The 21,380-nt window shown below is 35.8% G+C and overlaps 2 protein-coding genes across 3 annotated transcripts in view; both read right to left on the reverse strand.

Annotated features, from left to right (window-relative positions):
- Window positions 1-6,973: 6,973 nt before the first annotated feature.
- Window positions 6,974-15,115, reverse strand: LOC135741039 (cytokine receptor common subunit beta-like). 2 transcript variants are annotated; one of them, XM_065259667.2, is made up of 14 exons: window positions 14,822-15,115; window positions 14,589-14,718; window positions 14,357-14,477; window positions 13,899-14,068; window positions 13,643-13,764; window positions 11,274-11,418; window positions 11,045-11,180; window positions 10,825-10,976; window positions 10,558-10,688; window positions 10,293-10,482; window positions 10,105-10,210; window positions 9,966-10,023; window positions 7,808-7,905; window positions 6,974-7,664 (listed from the first exon to the last, which is right to left on the reverse strand). In XM_065259667.2, the coding sequence occupies exons 1-14, from the start codon at window positions 14,822-14,824 to the stop codon at window positions 7,337-7,339; spliced, it is 1,890 nt and encodes a 629-aa protein (XP_065115739.1). In that variant the 5' UTR covers window positions 14,825-15,115; the 3' UTR covers window positions 6,974-7,336. The 2 variants fall into 2 exon arrangements, with proteins under 2 accessions (XP_065115739.1, XP_065115737.1); XM_065259665.2 differs by having other exon boundaries at window positions 6,976-7,664; window positions 9,957-10,023; window positions 14,822-15,112.
- A 1,326-nt stretch (window positions 15,116-16,441) lies between these two features.
- ncf4 (neutrophil cytosolic factor 4) overlaps window positions 16,442-21,380 on the reverse strand; it is a 39,499-nt gene continuing 34,560 nt past the window's right edge. Inside the window, exons 8-10 of the mRNA XM_065259670.2 lie at window positions 20,790-20,965; window positions 19,712-19,777; window positions 16,442-18,052 (exon numbers count right to left, since the gene is read on the reverse strand). Of these exons, the coding sequence (XP_065115742.1) occupies window positions 17,845-18,052; window positions 19,712-19,777; window positions 20,790-20,965 (450 nt within the window). The 3' untranslated portion in view covers window positions 16,442-17,844. The remainder of the gene's footprint in view (window positions 18,053-19,711; window positions 19,778-20,789; window positions 20,966-21,380) is intronic.

A 21,380-nucleotide genomic window follows, 5' to 3' on the forward strand; every position in this document is an offset into this window, starting at 1 on the left:
TATATATATGTATATATATGTATATATATATATGTATATATATGTATATATATATATATATATATATATATATATATATATATATATATATATTATATGAAGAGTTTTGTTGCAAAACTAAACTTCGTTTTTAAAATTTTTGTCAAAACATGTTTATTATTATTATGTTATCATGTTATTATTTTGTTTTATGGTGCTACTTAGCTGTATTTTTTAAATTATGAAGGTTTAAATCAAAACAAACCAACTGCAGTTGAAATTATATTAATTGGAATGCAAAACAAAAAAAAAACATTTCTGAAAAATAAAAAAAATGGAGTTATCTCGTTTTGCAATGAAACTCTTCATATATAGTGTCTTTTGGATGACCCAGGTAAAAATAAAGTACTGTAAACTTGAATGTATTAAAAATATACTAAACTGGTATTTCTGAATAACTTGAGGCTGGGATCAAACGGATTTGCGAATTTAACTCTTTCCCCACCATTAATGAGTTATCTTGTCAATTAAGAGAAAACATTTGCATAACAAAGTGTTCCTAATGAATTTTTATGTTAATCTGCAATACCGCGATTATCCACTAGATGCCCACTTTATGAAAAAACTGAAGCCAAAACGTTATTTACTAATTTTAAACTCTGTGTATGTTTTGATAATCGTTCTAAATCTGATTTCAAACAAATTTCCTTCACAAAAATTTAATTATGTCAGCTTTTTGCTAAAATATTATTTTTAAAAAAATATCCATATTTAAGAGTTTACACTGTAAAAAATTATTTAGAAAAAAAACGTAGTATTTTTGTCTTGTTTTCAGAAAAATATCTAAAAATTCTTAAATTAAGATGCTTTTTCTTGATATGCAAACAACCCAAGAAAATAAGTCTAGTTTTTAGACCAAAAATATCAAATTTAGGTGATTTTGTGCATAAAACAAGCAAAAAAATCTGCCAATGGGGTAAGCAAAAAAATCTTGAACAATTTTCTTTAACACTAAATTCAAGAAAAAATCAAGAAAAATTGCTCACACCACTGAAAGATTTTTGTTGCTTGTTTTATGCACAAAATCATTTAAATTTGATATTTTTGCTCTTGAAACTAGACTTATTTTCTTGGGTCGTTTTGCTCATCAAGAGAAAGCATCTTAATTTAAGAATTTTTTGATATTTTTACTGAAAACAAGACAAAAATACTAAGAAAATGTTTTCTTGAAAATTATTTTTTGCAGTGTATAAGCAGAGGAAAAAATGTAGATAGGATTAAACATTTTTTCCCTGTTTTGTTTGTTTATTGTTTGTTTAAACGCAGAGGGTCTCTTCTTTTATTTCATATATTTGTATGTTTATATAGTTTTAGAAAAATTAAAATATTTTCCTGGAAGGCATTTTGTGAATTTTTGGTGAAAATCACAAAAAATGGTGGCGGGAAATAATACGTGAGAGCATTCGGTTAATATCTTTAAATCTCGTTTTTACAGAGTTAACGAGATTGCAGTGCAAAAAATGATTGTCAAGAAAAAAAATCTTCTTAGTATTTTTGTCTTTTTTCAGTAAAAATATCTAAAAATTCTTAAATTAAGATGCTTTTTCTTGATGAGCAAAATGACCCAAAAAAATAAGTCTAGTTTTTAGACCAAATATATCAAATTTAAGTGATTTTGGTCATAAAACAAGCAAAAAAATCTGCCAGTGTGGTAAGCAAAAAAATTCAAATTCAAGAAAAATTTGCTTACACCATTGGCAGATTTCTTTGCTTGTTTTATGCACCAAATCACTTAAATTTGATATTTTTGGTCTAAAAACTAAAAACGTATTTTCTTGGGTCTTTTGGCTCATCGAGAGAAAGCATCTTAATTTAAGAATTTTTAGATATTTTTACTGAAAACAAGACAAAAATACTAAGAAAATGTTTTATTGAAAATCATTATTAAGGGCGTGGCCACTTGAGTGACGGGTGAACTGCCACAGCTGTCACTAGAGTCGAGCTAGACAGGCTTGGTTTCAGCAACCAGCCACCTCAGCTCCACCCACATCCCGCCTCTTTACCCATTTACGGTTATCTGCGAGTGATGTGTGGTGATGCGATGCCAAGATGGCGACGGTAGACACCGCCTATTATAGGCTTTAAAAAAGCTCTTCACAAACCTATGGGTGACGTCACGAACAATACGGCCATATTTATTTACAGTCTATGAAAGAAATACCATTACACTTCAAATAGAAAAAACAGGAAAGTAAACAAGAAAGAGATTGATGTTGGTCGTTAAAAACGGCAAACTGAGGGCAAAACAGATGGAATGGTGGTAGCAAAGTTCAAGAGGAAGTTCTGAGCGGTACATCAGAAACAGGTCGTGAGGGACGTACGGGGGGCGAGTTGAAATTAAAGGAGGGTGAGATGAGGGTGAAAGATAAGACGTAGAGGGGAAGATTAAAGAGTAAGAGGAGAACCGTACTGTGAAAGTGTAACTGTAAGAAGTAAAATGCTTGAGATGTAGCTGATGGATGGGTGGAGAGAAGGTTGAGTGGAGGTGTGGAGAGGTGGGCCATAAATCCGTAAAGGGGGCTGAGGTGGACACAGCTGTTCAGAGCCTGCCAGATGTGACAAATGAATGAGAAAGAAACGGTGGGTTGCTATGCAAAAGTATCCTTAAGCTATTGTTAGCATATTATGTGGTTGCTAGGTGTTTGCAAGGTTGCTTACTGGCACAGGTCCCATCGTCCAGACTCCATGATATTTTGGTCCGAATATATGGCTTGGGTCTTAACTGTAACCAAACACGACACATTAGCAACCACATACAGTAGCAACACCCTGGCAACCACCTTAACCTCAATAGTTTTGGAGTGCATTTACAATGCTTTTATAAAAATAAACATTTTAATAAAGTATGTATGTGTGCGTTTGTGCATTTTGGCCTGCATCTCACAGCCAGGTGCAGATTAGATAAGAGGTGAGATATCCATCAGATTAAATGAGACACCAACATAACCCTTTAAACGATGATTTTGACTGAAGCGAACCTCAAAAGTGATGTTTTGAAAGTGAATGTCTCTGTATCTTATGGATGCATGACGGTATCCACTTGTCTGTACTTCCACACCTCTTTCTATCCGTCTTTCATTCTCGCCGCTTCAAATACAGCTGTTTCCTTTGACAAGCAAACCTCCAGTGCCTGAAGAAACACGCACAACGTCTCTTAAATAAGACAGCGAACGATTGTTACTAATGTTCAAGTCAAACAGCTGTTTTCTGCACGCGTCCAGAGTCATTTAGAAAACACACAATGACAGAAAAGCCGGAGGGGTTCATGAGACAAACTGTGGTTGCAAAGCAAGATTTATATAACTCGAAAGAGCCAATACAACAAAATAACGGTAAATGAAATGTCAGTCCGTCTAAACAATTTTAACACTTTTGCTCTTGCAAACACGAAATGCAATGTTAAACGGGATAATTTATGAGAAAAACAAATATGGGATTGTGAGATACATGAAAGTGAGATTTTATTAGGATTGTGAAAAGTGACAAAAAAAAAACAGCATACCAGCAAGACCAGCATATGTTGTGTTTTTGTGCTGGTTTGCTGGTGACCACCAGCATAGACCACCATTATTCTCATGCTGGTTTGGTTCTGGTTTAGCTGGTGGTCATCAGCATACCAGCACAAGCACCAGCATCCCATGCTGGTCATACCAGCAAGACCAGCATGCACCAGCATGGGTTTTATGCTGGTCTGCTGTTTTTTTCAGCAAGGCTTCGGTGGTCTGACTACGGTTTGCTTTTGGGGTCTTTTGTGGTTTGATTTTTTTTTAGCGTGTGAAAGCAATGAGATCCTCGTCTGCTTCACGTGTGGTTTGACATTTATCAAAATAAACTTCCTGCATAGAAAGCAGCGGTCTGAGTTTTTATGAAGTTGTGATGTGAATAAGAAAGGGTCTGAGATCAGTTCTAGAGAAAGATCTAGGTCTTCTTTTGAGTCCACTATACTGTGAACACCAAACGGCCTGACGTCACATTCGGCTAGTTCATTTTCTGGTTCACTTTAAGTGAACTGGGTTTGAATACACACCCTCATTGTTGTCCAAGAGAAATAAGTGAGAGACGTATTTTTGATTTTCTGGATTTTAAAATAGTTATTAAGTCATGATACCTTATATATTTGAGATAAGGCTCATCCAAGATAAATGAGATTAAGAATTAAGTTTCAATGGGTAAGACAGCTGTACAGTAGCTGCAGCCTAAACTTCCCAATTATGTAATACATCAGCACCCCCTTGTGGTCGGTTTGGAAGCTGTACCCAACAGCAAGACATAATGAGAATCTTGTAAAGCAGTGTTTCTCAAACTTGGATGTAGAGAAGGGTGCCGAGCCCCACCTGTCCCCAATCGCCCCAACAAATGCTAATCAAGTAGGCTTTAAGTTTAACTGTTGAAATGTATTTAATCACATCAAATTGTTCAAACATTACTGCATTAAACACTTTCAATAAAGAAAATAAATGTGCAAATGTATTATTATTTTGCATGAAATAAGACTTTGTCTAAAAGTAAATAATAATAATAATAATCATTGGCATAGCAAGTCAGTCCCGGGCCCATATGCAAAAAAAATTTACGGGCCCCCTTAAGTCAAAGCCACCCCCAACCTTGCCCGTTGGCACTGTTAACTGTGGCGCGCAGGTCTGTTAACAAAATATACTTTTAATAAGGTAGTCAAATATTTTACTTTTTTACTTTAAAGGGTAGATTTAAGTAAAGAAAAACTAAATGTTTTGGGTAGTTTTTGACTCGTGACTAACTTTTCCACCTTCTCTTTTCTCTTTAAGGCCCCACTTTTATGTTTATATTTGTCCATCCTTAATGTTCATGTAGATAGCCGCTATAGTAACCTCTCACACTGTGTTTTTTTCTTTTGTTTTGGCGCGGCGATGCGTCATGTAAAAAATGATGGCGAAGTAGTTTACGTGCAAAAAAATTTTAAAAATAAACGCAAACAAGAAATGACGGAGAAAATTAGACATTATGGAGAAATAAGAAATCACTAGACATGATATGCATACAAAAATATATTTATTGCGGCCACAAATAAAAATTAAATAGAATATTTTTTTTTATTAAAAGCTGGGGCGGGCCCCCTATTGGCCCGGGCCCATTTGCACGTGCATACCCTGCATGCCCAGACGCTACGCAACTGAAAATAATGCAACTGTGTTTGCATTTTGTCCCTGACAATAGTCATTATACTTTTTTACGGCTTGCTTTTTTGTTGATTAGGTCCACTGTCTATCTTTATTTTCTTTGCTGGTGCGAATCTCCAGTTTTCTTTTCATATTCATTGTTAACTTTAATACCCGCTGGTACCACCTATACCGCAACATTTAAGTTTTTTTGCACTTTAATTAACATTCCGACGTTAATTCATTCTTGTAGGCTATGGTTCCCCATGACATTTTCTTCACAGTCTAATGTTGTTTTAAGTTTTAAGGCTTATATTTAAATGTGTCGTTTTGAGTGTATGGTCAATAAATAAAGGTATTAATAGACATGGGCACAAAAATGACCAAATTGTAATGTTCCTATCCCCATCAGTGGGGCTTGCCCCACACTTTGAGAAACGCTGGTTTAAAGGAAGAGCTATATGCAGTATTGTGTGCTAGGCCAGGGTTTTTAAAACTGGGGTCCCTCATAAGGTTTCAAGGGGTCTCTAAAAATTTCAAGTGAAAAATTTGTGTCACCAATTATTTAAGTCTGTAAATAATTTGCTGTCCTTATATCATAATTACTATTTATCTTACACAGTAAAATGTTTCTTTACAAAAAGATGAATATTTATTTTAGGAAAAGGGTCCCTCGCTATATGTTCATTATATGTGGAGGTCTCTGCATTACAATGTTTAAAACCCCTTACTGTGGGTTCACACCAGCCGCGGAAGAGGCGGCAAAAACGCGTGAACCGCGTCCAGTTTGCCGCTTGAACATTTTGAGTTTACTCGCTTAATCCGCTTGTGAACGCCGCGCGTGAAATTCTAGTCATTCGAGAAATTCACGCGGAAATCCCCGTCATGGGAGGGGCTTCTGCGACTCCGCGGAGACTACACCACTCCGCTTGCTTCCTGTAATCACGTCACTACTACAGCAAGCTCCTGATTGGTTAACGCGGCGCGGAATTCCGCCAAAGTTCAGATTTTTGAATCGTAGCCTTCCGCGTGTTCCGCGACATCCGCGCCGCGGCTACCGCGTGTACCGCGCCGCAGGATGCCTAATCGCGTGTTTGCATTGACTTAACATGTAAATCATCCGCGTTTGCCGCCTCTTCCGCGGCTGGTGTGAATGCACAGTTAGGCCACCACCAGCTTTGTTGTTTTAGGAAAGTTTTAATGACCATCTGTATTTATTTTTCACTCTCTATATTAAAATCCAAACAGAAAATATAAGAAATATGTACAAAAACCCCACACAATCTTTAGTACAAAATAGCATCTTCGTTTAAAAGGCAGTATTTAGTGTTGACCTCTCTTGGCATTTAACTCGGCAGTCATTAGATTTGTACAGTAAGAGAAGCTCACACTAAATACTTCACACTTCAGCTTATCATTTTTTCCTGTTTTTTTTTTAATACTGCATACAAATTTCCTGTTTTTTTGTTGTTGTATTGTAATAAAGACTGAGAAATAATTATATATGGTTAATCTAATCTAACGGTGAAATGGTGACATTAGAATTTTGCCGTGTACATTTTATTGCAGATGATAAAAGTTAACATTATGCAGAACTTATTTATAAAGCAAATTCAAGAGAATTTAAAATATTTTTTGAGTAAAAAGTAGGGATGCACCGATAGGATTTTTTTGGGCCGACACCGATTTAAACAGACAACTTCTGGCCGATACCGATGCCGATACCGATATTAAACACTTGTATACAATCCTATACAGTCTATTAGCTAGTTTATTTCTGAATCAAATAATTTTTACTGAACATGGATTGGATCTAATTAACATTCAACTGACCAACATAATAAGAGAGGCACAAATTAAGCTAAAACAAATATAATAAGACAGCATGACAACCTTCAAAGGTGGTTTTTGCTATTCAGCATTTATTTTATTAACAACATTAACAAATTTTTTACATATAATGGATTTCTTCATGCAGTTAATTAATAAACAATTTGTATCGGCCTTTCTTGTGCTATTGCCGATATGCCGATGGTTTCAGATTCATCAAAAATCGGCCGATACATCGGTGCATCACTAGTAAAAAGTCACCCAAACTACCAGAATTTGTTGTGAGCTCTCCTCAGAATTTCCTGGACAGAGGTTAAGGAATCCTTCAGTGTTTAAATCTGTATGGGGTGAACAGGTGTTTTCTTTCCTTGGGTTGAGCTCAAACCAGGCTTTAGACAATTCATGTACCTGTCATTCATTTCAGCATTCAGGTGCAAAGCATTCTGGGTAGTGTCAGGATTCTGCGTGTAACCCTCTGAACATTGGAGAACTGCGTCGCTGAGACTGAATGCGTGAGTTAGGAGTGCATTGTCAAACTGCGTGAGGTTTATTCCCATAACATTCCCAAAAGTACAAAGACGTGAAGATTCACCAACATGCACAACGGTGGTTTGACTCCAGTGGTTGCTGCCATCAGCTAACGTGGCAGATTCAGAGTCACTGCAAAGAAAATATAACCAGCGGGAACTTTTAGACTGTTGTGGTCCAGGAACAACATAACCATCAATACATCGATTATACCTGTTTCCAAACGTCTTCCTATTCATAACAAGTAATACTGTCAAGACTTTCAGTCTGCTTACATTGAGGAGAACTGAGGTTGAACATCCACAATATGAACGCTGGTGATATCTGGATCCTTTAGTTCTCTACAGCTCACCAGGAGATCGCTTTGTGGATGCTGTTGGTGAAATAGGAATACTGGATATACTGGGTTTCTCCCATCCCCATACAAAACAACTTCTCTGTCTTTGACTGCTCTTACAAGAACGTGGGTCTCCTCGGCTGTGAACCGCTTCTGGCGTGCGCCTGGTAAATCCATCATAATAATAGCAACACACCATGGAACTTGCACCCTTGCGTTTAAAGGGAATGTTGGATAGCGTTCTGATTGGTTTATTTGACGTTACGCCCAAACCACACCTATGAATAATGAACCTACTTCAGACCAACCCCTTATTGATTTGCGCCTGGCGCAAGAGTTGTTTCTCCCGCCGGGAAAATAGCAACAGCGCCCAAGATCCGCCCCACAAAGTCACTTGCGCATTGCACTTCGCACTTGCGTTTCAGATCGTTAAAATAGGGCCCATACTGATAAAATGTTTAGCTTGTGATGCACTGTTACTGTAGGTAGGGCTGTGACGGATCACAAAACTCACGTTTCGGATCACATTACGGTTTTTGAGGCACGGATCGGATCGTTTTTCAGATCAGCAAAAAAAAGGGTGGGAAAAATCTAATAACAAATAAAGAAATTACAAACATTTATAAAAAGAACAAAGTTGTACATTAGGTAAGGTCTAATATTAGCATTAGGTACATAAATTAATTGAGGTTAATTGAGGTTACTGTCTCTTTAAGAACAAATAAGCAGAATGGTTTCGGACTCTATAATTCACTTAAGACATAAGACAAATCGTTTATTTACAGTAAATAAAAGGAAAGAATGAAACTACAATGATTGTATATCTTAAAAGAAATAAATCTTAATTTTCTAATATATTTTAACTGAAATGTGAGAACCTTGATGCCGTATGATTCTGAGTACAGATATCTGCTCACTTAAAGCCTTTTACATTGTTTTAAATCACTTGAATGTTAACATTTGCAAGCCTTAGAAACACGTGCAAATGATAAACTTTCCCTATTTCAATTTGCATATTAAAGGACAAGTTCGGTATTTTACACTTAAAGGCGTTCTAAGCGAATCTGAGAGACGTTAGTTTTTGTTGACGTTTGAATTGTTTTCAAACAGACGGAGCGTAGCTAACTCCTCCCCCTCCCTTCCGTGCTTTCATGAACGCGTTCAACCCCCACCCCCAAATCATTCTTGTCATTTATTGGTTAGAATACTTTGTTATGGTTTCTATTTGTAGGTTTGGCCACTGTGTTGTTATTGCCGTTTGTGAAGTCTGGGATGTCTCGAGAGATCGCGTTTTTTTACAGTTTAATCAGCGGACAGGCAGCAAGCAGATAGTGAGGAGATGTTTGCTGTATGTAACAAAAAAATGTTTTATGGTCTAAAACGCGTCAATTCGCTTAGAGCACCTTTAAAGCCCTGTTTTCAGATTGTTTATGATGAAATAGAACGGTTTTGACTGATATTTCGACATATGCGGCTGCCCCGAGAATTTTTGGAGGTTTGTGTTTCACCTCCCACCTTTACAATGGGTTTATAGGTGCACTGGAACAATCCTTCCTAAAATGCATTAAACTTTCGTTTACAAAGATGTGAAACTCACCGAGTGGTCAGGGGTGTTCACTGGTATGCTCACAACATGCAAAAAATCTGCCAATGGGGTAAGCTAATTTTTCTTGATTTTTTCTTGAATTTAGTGTTTAAGAAAAATGTTCAAGATTTTTTTGCTTACCCCATTGGCAGATTTTTTTGCTTCTTTTATGCACAAAATCATAAAAATTTATTTTTTTTGGGTCTAAAAACTAGACTTATTTTCTTGGGTCCTTTTGCTTATCATGAAAAAGCATCTTAATTTAATAATTATTAGATATTTTTACTGAAAAATAAAAATACAAAGTACTAAGATTTTTTTTCTTGATAATCTTTTTTTGCAATATATATATATATATATATATATATATATATATATTTATATATATACAACATGAAAAAGTATTTAGCACTGCGTTCCTTCTCTCCTCCCCTTTCCTTGGTGTTTGTTTGTTACTTTTCATATAGTAAATAAAAAATAGCAATTTCTATTCATAACCTACCTGTCTCACCTCAGAGACTTTGCTGTGAACAGGAGATGGAAGAGAAGCGCTCCAGTCTCTAAGCCTTCTGTAAGTTGAAGAGACAAGTAACTAAAAGAAACTAACCAGACTAAATAAGATATACAGTAATGTTACTGTATTACTGTACCTCTGCATGACAACCAGAATGAAGAAAACTAACATAGAAAAGGCAACCGAGAGCGCCGCGATGAGGAAATACAGAAGGCACGCAACCAGACGGGGCGCAAAAGACTCTGAAAAAAAACATACACATATTTTATATTGATGTTCATGTTAAACTGTTACTGTAAAATGCTGATTAATGTGGGTTCTAACCGGACTGGGTGGTCCAGGTGACAGGATCGGTCCAGTCTGAGGGATATCCAGCGTAACGTTGTCCCGAACGTCTGCGTGTGCTCACACTGCACCGAACTCGAGCCCGGTACTCTGAGGAACCCATGAGGGAACGTTCTGGTATTGAAAATACCATCACTGGATCAGAAAGATAGATGATTTTTACATCCTCCTGAAGAAAAACATAAAGTAAATATGTACATACACCAAAAAATGAAAGTATGAAAGTACCTAGAGAAGCACTTACAGGAGTTAGTATACGCCAATACTGGAGCTCAGATGAAAGAGGAATAGTACGATATTTCGGTAGTGTCCAGTTTAGGATCCAATCCTCTTCTCGGAGATCAACACTCAGACCTGTGGGACGTGAAGGCTGGACTAGACACAGAGATGTGCATTATACCTATCAACTAGCTGAGACGTTGGTTTAAACTATTTAATAATACACCATGCTGTTTATTATATAAATCTGCATGGTGATAGTTGGTGTATTATGTTGGTATAAGGCACTAACTGTGTTCATAAGCGCGGATGACTCTGGTTACTGGTGTCGGTGTGAGTTGCACCTGCAGTACTCCAGGTTCAAAGATGTCGATAAGACCGACCATTCTCAACAGACTCCCTGTATTCATGACCTCCACCTTCTCCACACATCGCCACTCGGTCCTGAGAGAGACATTCAACATATCGGACCTTAAAGTTACATTAAAATCTCATAAAACATCAACACTTACAGTGCACTGGAGTGTGTTTTGTAAGACAGCGTGTAAGTGATGTATTGTGTCAGATCTGTTGTCAAGTCCCAGCTACAGCTCAAAATCTTCTCGTCACTGTATGCACAGCAAAAGTTTGATGGACCAGGAAGCTCATCTGAAACAAATATACATACATACAAAGAAATAGTTAATATTACTCCATGACAGCAGGTGGCTCCACTTGCATTGGTGTTTTTCTTATACTCACGGTCAGACATTTGTGTTGGTCTGTCAAACAACATCCCACTTCCCTCCGTTTCAATCATGTTCACGTCTTCCTTGTCTTTCAATGTTGATCCAGTGTGAATTTTCATCTCTCGCTTCTCTTCTGCTTCACGATTAATGTCTACTTTCTACAACATACACGTCAGATATTGCTTAATATAAATGATGAGCAAAAACTTTGTATATTAGACTTCATTTCAATTTACGGATTTGGCAGAAACTTTCATCTAACGCGTCTTACAGTGCATTACAAAGTATACAATTTTATTAGCATGAGTGTCCCCTGGGTTCAAACCTATGACCTTTTACCCTGCTAATGCAATGCTTTACCGCTGAGATACACAGGAATACTTCTTAAATCACTTTTGGATGTGGTTTGTATGGATATTTGAGTTAAATTAGCCATAACAAAATTTTCCGCCTGTCTGAAATTTTTTTTGTTCTTTTATTATCTCAAAAAGTTTTCACCTCCAAAGAAACGAACAAAGAGTTATTATATAATATTATATTTTATATAATAATATATATTATTATTTTATGTTATTTTACATTAACTCTTTCCCCGTGAGTGTTTTATAAAAAATTGTTGCCAGCCTGCGGCAGCATTTTTTATGATTTTCACAAAAGTTTAATGCCTTCCAGAAAATATTCTCCTTTAAATATATAAACATACAATATTTAAAACAAAACATCTTACCTTTATTTGTTCTCTTTTGATCACCTCTCAAATATGGGTAGGTTTCTTCAAAAATACCAAATTTTGAGCAAAAAGCTGAAATAATTTAATTTTTGTGAAGGACTTTTGATAAAGATTAGATTCAAAGCGATTATAAAAAAACATACACAGAGTTCTTACTGCTAGCCCTAAGGGAATACTTCCAGGTTTTAAAAGTTGGGTAAGAGCGCCACCTGGTGGGTAAAAGCCCCACCTGGTGGATAATAGCGGAAATACGGAAAAACTTGTCATTGGCAGGGAAGCGTTTTCTCTTAATTGATGAGTTAACTCAATGGCGGGGAAAGAGTTAATGTGTATACACTATAAAAAGTGAAAAGTTGAAATTATCAAGCTTTGTATTTTATTTTTTTATTTTTTGAAAAAGAAAGTTCTGGTGGGGACATGAGGGTTTCTTTCTGTAGTTTTTTGCAAGTGTTTTTTCCTAGTTTCAGCCATAGACTACGCCATTGACGACTAAAACCTGGTCTAAACTCTAATGTCAATGGCACAATATTGTTTTTGTTATTTAAAGAGCGCGTAAGTAATATGCGCCTATAAATGGGATGACAAAGCACATTTGCTTTTTTACACGCATGGATGCGCAGCTGAACAAAAAAGTTTTTAAATATAAAAAAATTAAAGGATTAAAATGTAAATATTATTATTGAGTCTCTTGGACATAAATGAATACTGATTACGAGACATTACACCACGTAAAGAGCTGCTTCATCTGTAGCCTGGTAAGTAATTGAATGTTGCAAATAATGCATTTATTTTGAAATGGTTTTTTTAATGCTACCCCACGGATTTATTGTATATGACGACTATGTACATGTGGATATGGTGAGATGGGAACCGATGGTGAGATGGGAACCATTTTTAAGTAATGCTTTTCAAAAACCCTCACTGCGCTGTCCGAGTGCTGAAACTTTTCAGCTCTCCACACGTTTGTAAATTCTTTATTCTCATTTGTTACAAATAAAATATTTTTAGAGTACAAACCTTTTCTTGCATATTTGTAAATTATTCTTTGAGATTACACTGATCATGTAGGCCAGGGATGGGCAACTTCAATCCTGAAAGGCCGGTGTCCTGCAAAGTTTAGCTCCAACCATAATTAAACACACCTGAAGCAGCCAATTAAGGTCTTACTAGGCATACTAAAAACTTTAGCCCTCCAGGACTGAAGTTGCCCATCCCTGATGTAGGCTATTCATACATTTACAGCAATTTAAAGCCTGCTAATTTTACTTTCATGACTGAAAAAAAACGACTTTTAAAAAGAGAACCAAAGGTTTTAATAAAAAAAATTATAATTTCAATACAAAAAATATTTTAACATCAATCTTAAACTGGTGGTCTTCCTCCTACGCTTAGTTTTTCAGTTTACAAATTCCGCCATCTAAATAGGAATTCGGCATGGCGTGAGCGCAAAAAAGGGGATGAGGGCTAAGACTCTCATTGGTTTATTGCACGTTAAGCCCAAAACACACCAATTACTCATTACGAGAATAGGAACAGCCCATTTAGACAGTGTGCTAGGCGCACATACCATTTTTCCTAGCAAAAGCTAGCAAAAGTGGATTCGGACACACCCTTGTAGACCATGCACTTGATCATTAAATTAGGCCCCTTACTGTTTGTTGTTGGTCATGATGTCTGATGGGGTCGGCAGTCAGAAGAGACTTCACATAAGCAACGCTTGAATACATGGGAGATGATATAACGTCCAGCCGGTTAAAAATCCACTTCGTGTCATCTATAAAAACATTTAAGAACATGCAAACACATGAATAAAGTTAAACAGGATGATGTTACTAAAGCAAAATGCCACAAAGGGTATATTTGATCATCATACTGTATAAATATACTTATTGATGATAGTAAGTTTACTGTGTTTTGAGAGTTTGAAGGTTCTGGAGATGGCAGGAGAATGTGGCGTATGAAAGAAAAACACATCATCAAAGCCAATGGCAAACAGAGATGTGTTATAAAGACAAAACACTCTCTCATGCCCAGTGGAATTCTGGGAAGGGTCGGGAGTCAGGACACAGGGATCAACTCTGGAAATTAAGCAAAATCAAAAGAAAACTAATCTAAGAAAACTAATTAAATCTGCCTGAAAGTATTTAATTTAACACATCTTTCATTTCAAATGTTTATTTATTTATTTGAATTATAAAGTACAACTACTGTTGCTGAAGTTTCTGTCCAAACATTTAACATATTGTACAAAGATCATTTAAAGATGCACATATCAAACACCTTTGTCTTGTTAACGCAATGGTCTGCTAAGTGAGCTTTAGAAAAAAAATATTTGAAAGTACAACAAATTCCGGTTTCTGTCTCACCTTTTGTTGTCCGGGTCCATGTGAAACAAAGAGAGGGGAATATGGGGATTTTCCTTCCAGCTACAGCGGATATGAGTACGGTAGTCATTACGACACTCCAAAGACTCCAGAGCAGAGGATTCTGGGTAGATAAAGACAAAAGGTATTATTTATAAATGCTGTGGTTGCTGACTGTAAGTGCAACACAATAAAAATAGAAACTTAAATGTATATTTGTACAAACAACCCTAACCTGATGTGAAGTTGATCTGTCGAGGACATCCTGTAAGTGTAGATGTCCACGTAACAGAGGTCAGGAATACAGTCAGAGTCAAACAAGGAGAGGTTGTTGGATACATGAAAAATTTGGTTACCATTACCAGCTGATGAAAATATAAAAAATGTAATCAACATACAAAAATGTTGCATATGCAGTTTTCAAGACAAACATTTAAATGATTATTGGAGATCAAAAGTTGAGCTTACCATTAAACATAAGCGTGTGTTTTGGATTCAGTGCAGTGTGAACTGATGGCTGGATCAATCTTCGCTCTTGTTTTAAACCCCGGGCATCTGCTGGTCACGTTGACATCCTCGAGTGTTATGAACTTATTTTCAGGTCATGCCAACTTGACCGCAAAACTTTTGCTTAAAGTTTCAAAACTGCTGTGCTTGCAGGTTTCAATGTACCATATGATTTATTTTCATGTAAAAGTTAAAATCTAGGGACATATTTACATGATGGTAAGCACACAGTTGACGTTACCCATTGACTTCTATAATAAGATAAAATAAATACTATGGAAGTCAGTTGGTACCATCAACTGTGTGCTTATCATCATTTATCAAAATATTTTATTTTGTGTTCAACATGATGGTGAGTAAATGACGACAGAATTTTTAAGGGGTAAACTAGAGCTTTAAATTATTTGAATGCCCATTTCAATATCCTCAGGTGAAAATCAGTTTCAGAATAATCTACTGTACTTATCAACCCAATGAGTTATGAAAAAATTATTTTCTGCTTCAGATATGCAAAAAAGGAATTAAAAGAAGGAAGTTGGCCAAACAAATGGGCTAAGAGGGCACTTTAATGACCCAACAAAAAATGTCACATCATCATGCAAGAATACTGCTTGTTGGTAGAGTAAAATCACTATTTATTAGCATTGACATATATAAAATATATTAGCAACTGTTTAAACTATGAAATACTGTTTATGCTGGAAATTTATTTTCACTTTGAAAACCCAACCTCTCAAGGCAAATCGTGTTATAGTCACAAAATATTAGATTTTTTTATTCATGTTCATGGACATGATTTCCCGCCTTTTCGTGCCATTGAGCACAAATTTCTATAAAAAGTCATTGTGTCCGTAAGACACCTTCTTTTCGTTTCTCATTGTTTTTTCCTATTTTTTACCATTGTCGCTTGGGGTTGGGGTTAGAACGAATTTCTGTTACATTTGAACTTTCTTTATTTTCAAGGATAACCCCTTGAGATGAACCATCTCATTTTCGAGGGGGTCCTTTACATTTCAGAAATGTAATAATACAATTGTAATAATAAAATTGTAAAAAAAAAAAACATATACAACCAATACATAAAATTACATTCTAACCCAAACCTAACCCCAACCCCAAGCAAAAATATTTTTAAAATTGTAAAAATAAACATGTAAAAACCAATATATAAAATTACATCCTAACCCAAACCCCAAGCGAAAATATTTTTTAAAATCGTAATAAAGCCTTTATTAACCAATATATAAAAGTACATCCTAACCCAAATCTAACCCTAACCCAAGGGAAAGCAGTTTCAAAATTGTAAAAAAAAATACATGTAGAAACCAATAAATAAAATTGCATAAAACTAACCCCAACCCCAGGTGAAAATAATTTTTAAATCATAAAAATAAAAATGTACAAACCAATACATACACTGCAAAAAATGATTTTCAAGAAAAACATTTTTTAGTATTTTTGTCTTGTTTTCAGTAAAAATATCTAAAAATTCTTAAATTACGGTAAGATGCTTTTTCGTGATGAGAAAAACGACCCAAGAAAATAAGCCTAGTTTTTAGATTAAAAATATTAAATTTAAGTGATCTTGTGCATAAAACAAGCAAAAAAAATTATTTTCTTGAATTTTTCTTGAATTTAGTGTTCAAGAAAAATGTTTAAGATTTTTTTGCTTACCACATTGGCAGATTTTTTTGCTTGTTTTATGAACAAAATCACTTAAATTTGATGTTTTTCGTCTAAAAACTAGACTTATTTTCTTGGGTCGTTTTGCTCAACAAGAAAAAGCATCTTAATTTAAGAATTTTTTGATATTTTTACTGAAAACAAGACAAAATAATTTTTTTCTTAAAAATCATTTTTTGCAGTGAAAAATTACATCCTAACCCACACCCCAAACGAAAATCGTTTTAACTTCATAAAAAACATTGTAGAAACCAATACATGAAATTACATCCTAACCAAAACCCAAAACTAACCCCAACCCCAGTAAAAACAGTTTTAAAATCATAAAAAAAAAACATGTAGAAACCAATAAATAAAATTGCATCCAACCCAAACCCCAAACTAACCCAACCCCAAGTGAAAATTATTTTTAAATCATATAAAATAAAAATGTACAAACCAATACATACACTGCTAAAAAAAATTCAAGAAAAAATATCTAAAAATTCTTAAATTAAGATATTTTTTCTTGATGAGAAAAAACGACCCAAGAAAATAAATCTAGTTTTTAGACCAAAAAAATAAAATCAAAGTGATTTTGTGCATAAAACCAACAGAAAATCAATTTTCTTGAATTTTTCTTGAATTTAGTGTTCAAGAATATGTTTAAGATTTTTTGCTTACCCCATTGGCAGATTTTTTTGCTTGTTTTATGCACAAAATCACTTAAATTTGATGTTTTTGGTCTAAAACTAGACTTATTTCCTTGGGTCGTTTTGCTCATCAAGAAAAAGCATCTTAATTTAAGAATTTTTTGATATTTTTACTGAAAACAAGACAAAAATACTAAGACTTTTTTTCTTGAAAATAATTTTTTGCAGTGTAAAATTACATCCTAACCCAGACCCCAGACGAAAATCGTTTTAACATCATTAAAAAAAAAAACGTTTAGAAACCAAAACATGATATTACATCCTAAACAAAACCCAAAACTAACCCCAACCCCAGTGAAAACAGTTTTAAAATCGTAAAAAAAAAACATGTAGAAACCAATACAGAAAATTACTTCCTAACGCAAACCCCAAACTAACCCCAAGCAATGATTTAAAAATAGGACAAAACTGTGAGGAATATAAAATGACACAAAAAAGAAAGCTGTAATACAAACACAAAAAAAGCGCTCAGAAAAAGTGGACGATTGTGTCCATGAACACATAAATCAAATATTTTGTGACTATACAACGACTTGCCTTGAGTTTGTGCACATGAAACTGCAATGATTGTGAAATTTTAAGGAGGTCACAGACAAACACACGGTCATGTTAATACTCTGTGTTGTAGACCGACAGATCTTTGGAATGTGTGACCAGCAGCTCCCATGGATACTGATTGACAGGTCTTTTAACCTCTGACTTTGTCCGTTTGCTCTCTTGTATCATGAGTGTGACATCTTCATCGTCTAATATCCGTACCAGATCCCCCTCGGGGTCTCTGTAGTTCAACGCAATATCATCCACCTGAAACAAATCCCTGGGGGAAAACAAATTATTTTGCTGTTTAGAGGTCGCGCCAAGCGTGATAACAATTAGCATGACATTTTTAGGCCTTTTTGTTGTGTTAGCAGTCATTTTGCATATGCAAATACATGATGCATATTCAACTGCAGATTCATAAGCTTTAATCAGACATTGTTAGTAAATAATTGAGCCACTGAACCTTATAAGAGCTTTCAGCTTACAGTGTTGTCTATTGACTACACAGACAGTTGCTACTGACTTGGCAAAATACACAAAAATAAGTCCAAAAATACACACAAATATTGGATGCATTTGTCACAGGTAAACTTAAATGTGTCTTTCTCAAATAACTGTTATGCTATTTGAAACCTGCCGACAAAAACAATTTGATGGACACACAAGAACAGGTTGTTTAACTGAGCGTTGGTTTGTGTATTTTAATGCGTCTGCAAATGTATTTTTCCACCATCAGATCGAAAACAGCTACATTTGTACAGCTTCTGAATGTTTGTTTGTTGGGTTCTCCTCCATTTGTTTCTTTCGCACTTGATTTAATTCAAGAAGCAGTTGTGAATATAAATGAAAGATGCTCACAGAGAACACAAATGTAGATGTTGATGTCGCGAATGAGGACATAGGCAAAAGATAATGCCATGCAAAGGTTGTTGAAATTAAAGCAATCTCTTTTTTATAATTACAGGTATCAAGATGTACCAAAGAAACGTATTGCACTAGTCTATTTGCAGTGCATTGTGGGTATGGCATGTCAAACAGGACTGTTTGATATATCTAGTGTGTACACACCAAAAGTGAAGCATTGCGTTCATCGCTCTAGGGGGCTGTTTATACTTGGTATTAAGATGTGTTTTCATCGATCGGATCACAAGTGGACGAGAGAGACACATTACGTTTACACCTGGTATTTAAATCCGTCTCTTTTGTCCACTTTCGACCGCTTCTGTCCTGAATACTGTGAGGGGTGGTCTGTCGAGACGGTGGGCGAGTCTCTCTACTGTCATTCAAACGTGAGCGGGAATAATTATGAGTTTATATGGACGCAAACTAATATTATGTCGAAGTCCGCTGCTTGTTTATCAAGTATACATGCTGCACAGAGTTTTGTACGTTTATATGTTGGAGCTTTCTCTGAATTTTCAGCGCAATTGATGAAATAAGATCGCGCAACTTTCACGCTTTCAAAACGAAACTACGGAGAACACCCGCAGTAGTTTTATCAATGAAAGGCTAAAAATAGCGCTGTTCACCGTATGTTCACGCCAGAAGTAAAAAAAAATGTAAAACTTGTGTTTAATACCTTAGATTAGATAAATGGGCGGAGAGAAGGCGGTTGCGTGTGGCTGTTCGAACACATTCAACCACATGCGTTCTGCAACTCCAAAGCGATCCGATCGAAAGTGGTTTCGACTACCTCTGGATGTGGTTGAAAGTGGTCGAAAGTGGATGCGTTCAAAACGTTTTGAACACCGTTTACAGCTGGCATTAACGTTGTCCACTTGTGATCCGATCGACGAAAACGCATGTTAATGCCAAGTGTAAACAGCCTCTAGGATAGATTACTCGTGGGATTTTACTTCAGTTCTTGTGAATTTCCGCTTGAGTTTAACTTGCGAGGTGGACGCGTTTAAGGCAAATATAAAAGGATGTTAACTACCTCATTCGGGAGAGCAGATCCAGATAAGATGGTTGAATTGAGAGGTCTTCCTCAACACAAATGTCCCTACAGCAGATAACACACAAACACATCACATTAAGACAAACATTTAACATTTATTCATTTCATTTTTAATAAATTTTAAAAAGAGAATATGAATGGTTTTCCAAGTAATTTTAGCACGTTGCTAGGTGGTTGCTAGGGCCTACATAGTGTTGGCTTTGATTTTCTGGGTGATTACAACAGTCGGTGATTTTATCCCTTAAAGCTCATCTTTGATCTTCAAAATGACATATTTAATATTAATATTATTTAATATTTTTTGTGTCTTAAAGGGGACATTTCACAAGATTTTTTTAGATGAAAAATAGTCCCGAAAGTACATATGTAAAGTTTTAGCTCAAAATACCACATAGATAATTTATTATAACATGTTAAAACTGACACTTAATGTGCCGTTTTGGGTGTGTCCTTTAAAGCAAATGAGCTGATCTCTGTACCAAATGGCATTGCCGTGGTTGGTTAGTGCAGATTAAGGGGCGGTGTTATCCCCTTCTGACATCACAAGGGGAGCCAAATCTCAATGAGCTATTTTTTCACATGCTTGCAGTGAATGGTTTACCAAAACTAAGTTACTGGGTTGATCTTTTACACATTTTCTAGGTTGATAGAAGCACTGGAGACTCAATTATAGCACTTAAACATGGAAAAAGGCAGATTTTCATGACATTTTACCTTTTAAAATAGTTGGAATGTAACTCTACACCCCTGCTTCATTTAGTATATGTTGCTCATGAATATGCAAATTAGCCCCCGCCTCCATACCAGCTCAAACTACCTGATCTACTTGGTTTTAACACATTGATGTGATTGGTCATTTTTGAGACTATTTAGAAATATTTAGCAATGGTGTTGACTGAGGAATTTGCATATGGTTCGTCTTAAAGCCTATTAAAAAGCACCAAATAAACAACATTAAGTGTGATTCTCACCACAGGGGGATTTTATATAAACTAATGTCTGTAGAGATCAACTTATATGTACAGATACAAACAAGCAAACTTTTTATCCTCCTGACCTTGTATCGATCCCTTCCGGCTTCAGCAGATAACAGCGCAGGCAGCTATATGAACCCTGGGCACGATCCGCCTTCTTTGAAGCTCCGCCCTCTTCATCAGAGTCACTCTCGGGAAGAGGTTTAATAATCTTCACGAATGACTCAGGAAAGATCCCTGTTTTGTCCCTCACAGTGCCCTATAGAGAGGACATATGGAGATGCTATACACGCCATAGTCCTGATCCAATCATCATAATACATCCATCCATCCATGAAAGCTACAGCTACGGTTTCATATCCCCAACAGGGGCAAAGTTAAGGATTTGAAAAGTAAAGAGGACACAATCATGAAAGGAGATTAATATGCCCTCAAAAGTGAAAGATAAAATTATTTCTTCGCTCTGATCTTCAGATACATCAGATGCATTCGGGCAAAAATGCATTTGGGTTGCGATGAAGCAGCAAGTAACACCTGAATCTATCTTTGTCTTTATCTTATCTCGATAATGCTATTTGAGGGTCCATTGCACTATGACTACTGTATGTTGTATCCAATTCTCTCTCTCTTCATTCAGTGCAATTCGATTCAGGTTAAATTGCCATGATCCATAA

The sequence above is a fragment of the Paramisgurnus dabryanus genome, chromosome 24 (assembly GCF_030506205.2).
Source record: "Paramisgurnus dabryanus chromosome 24, PD_genome_1.1, whole genome shotgun sequence".
Classification (NCBI taxonomy): Eukaryota; Metazoa; Chordata; class Actinopteri; order Cypriniformes; family Cobitidae; genus Paramisgurnus; species Paramisgurnus dabryanus.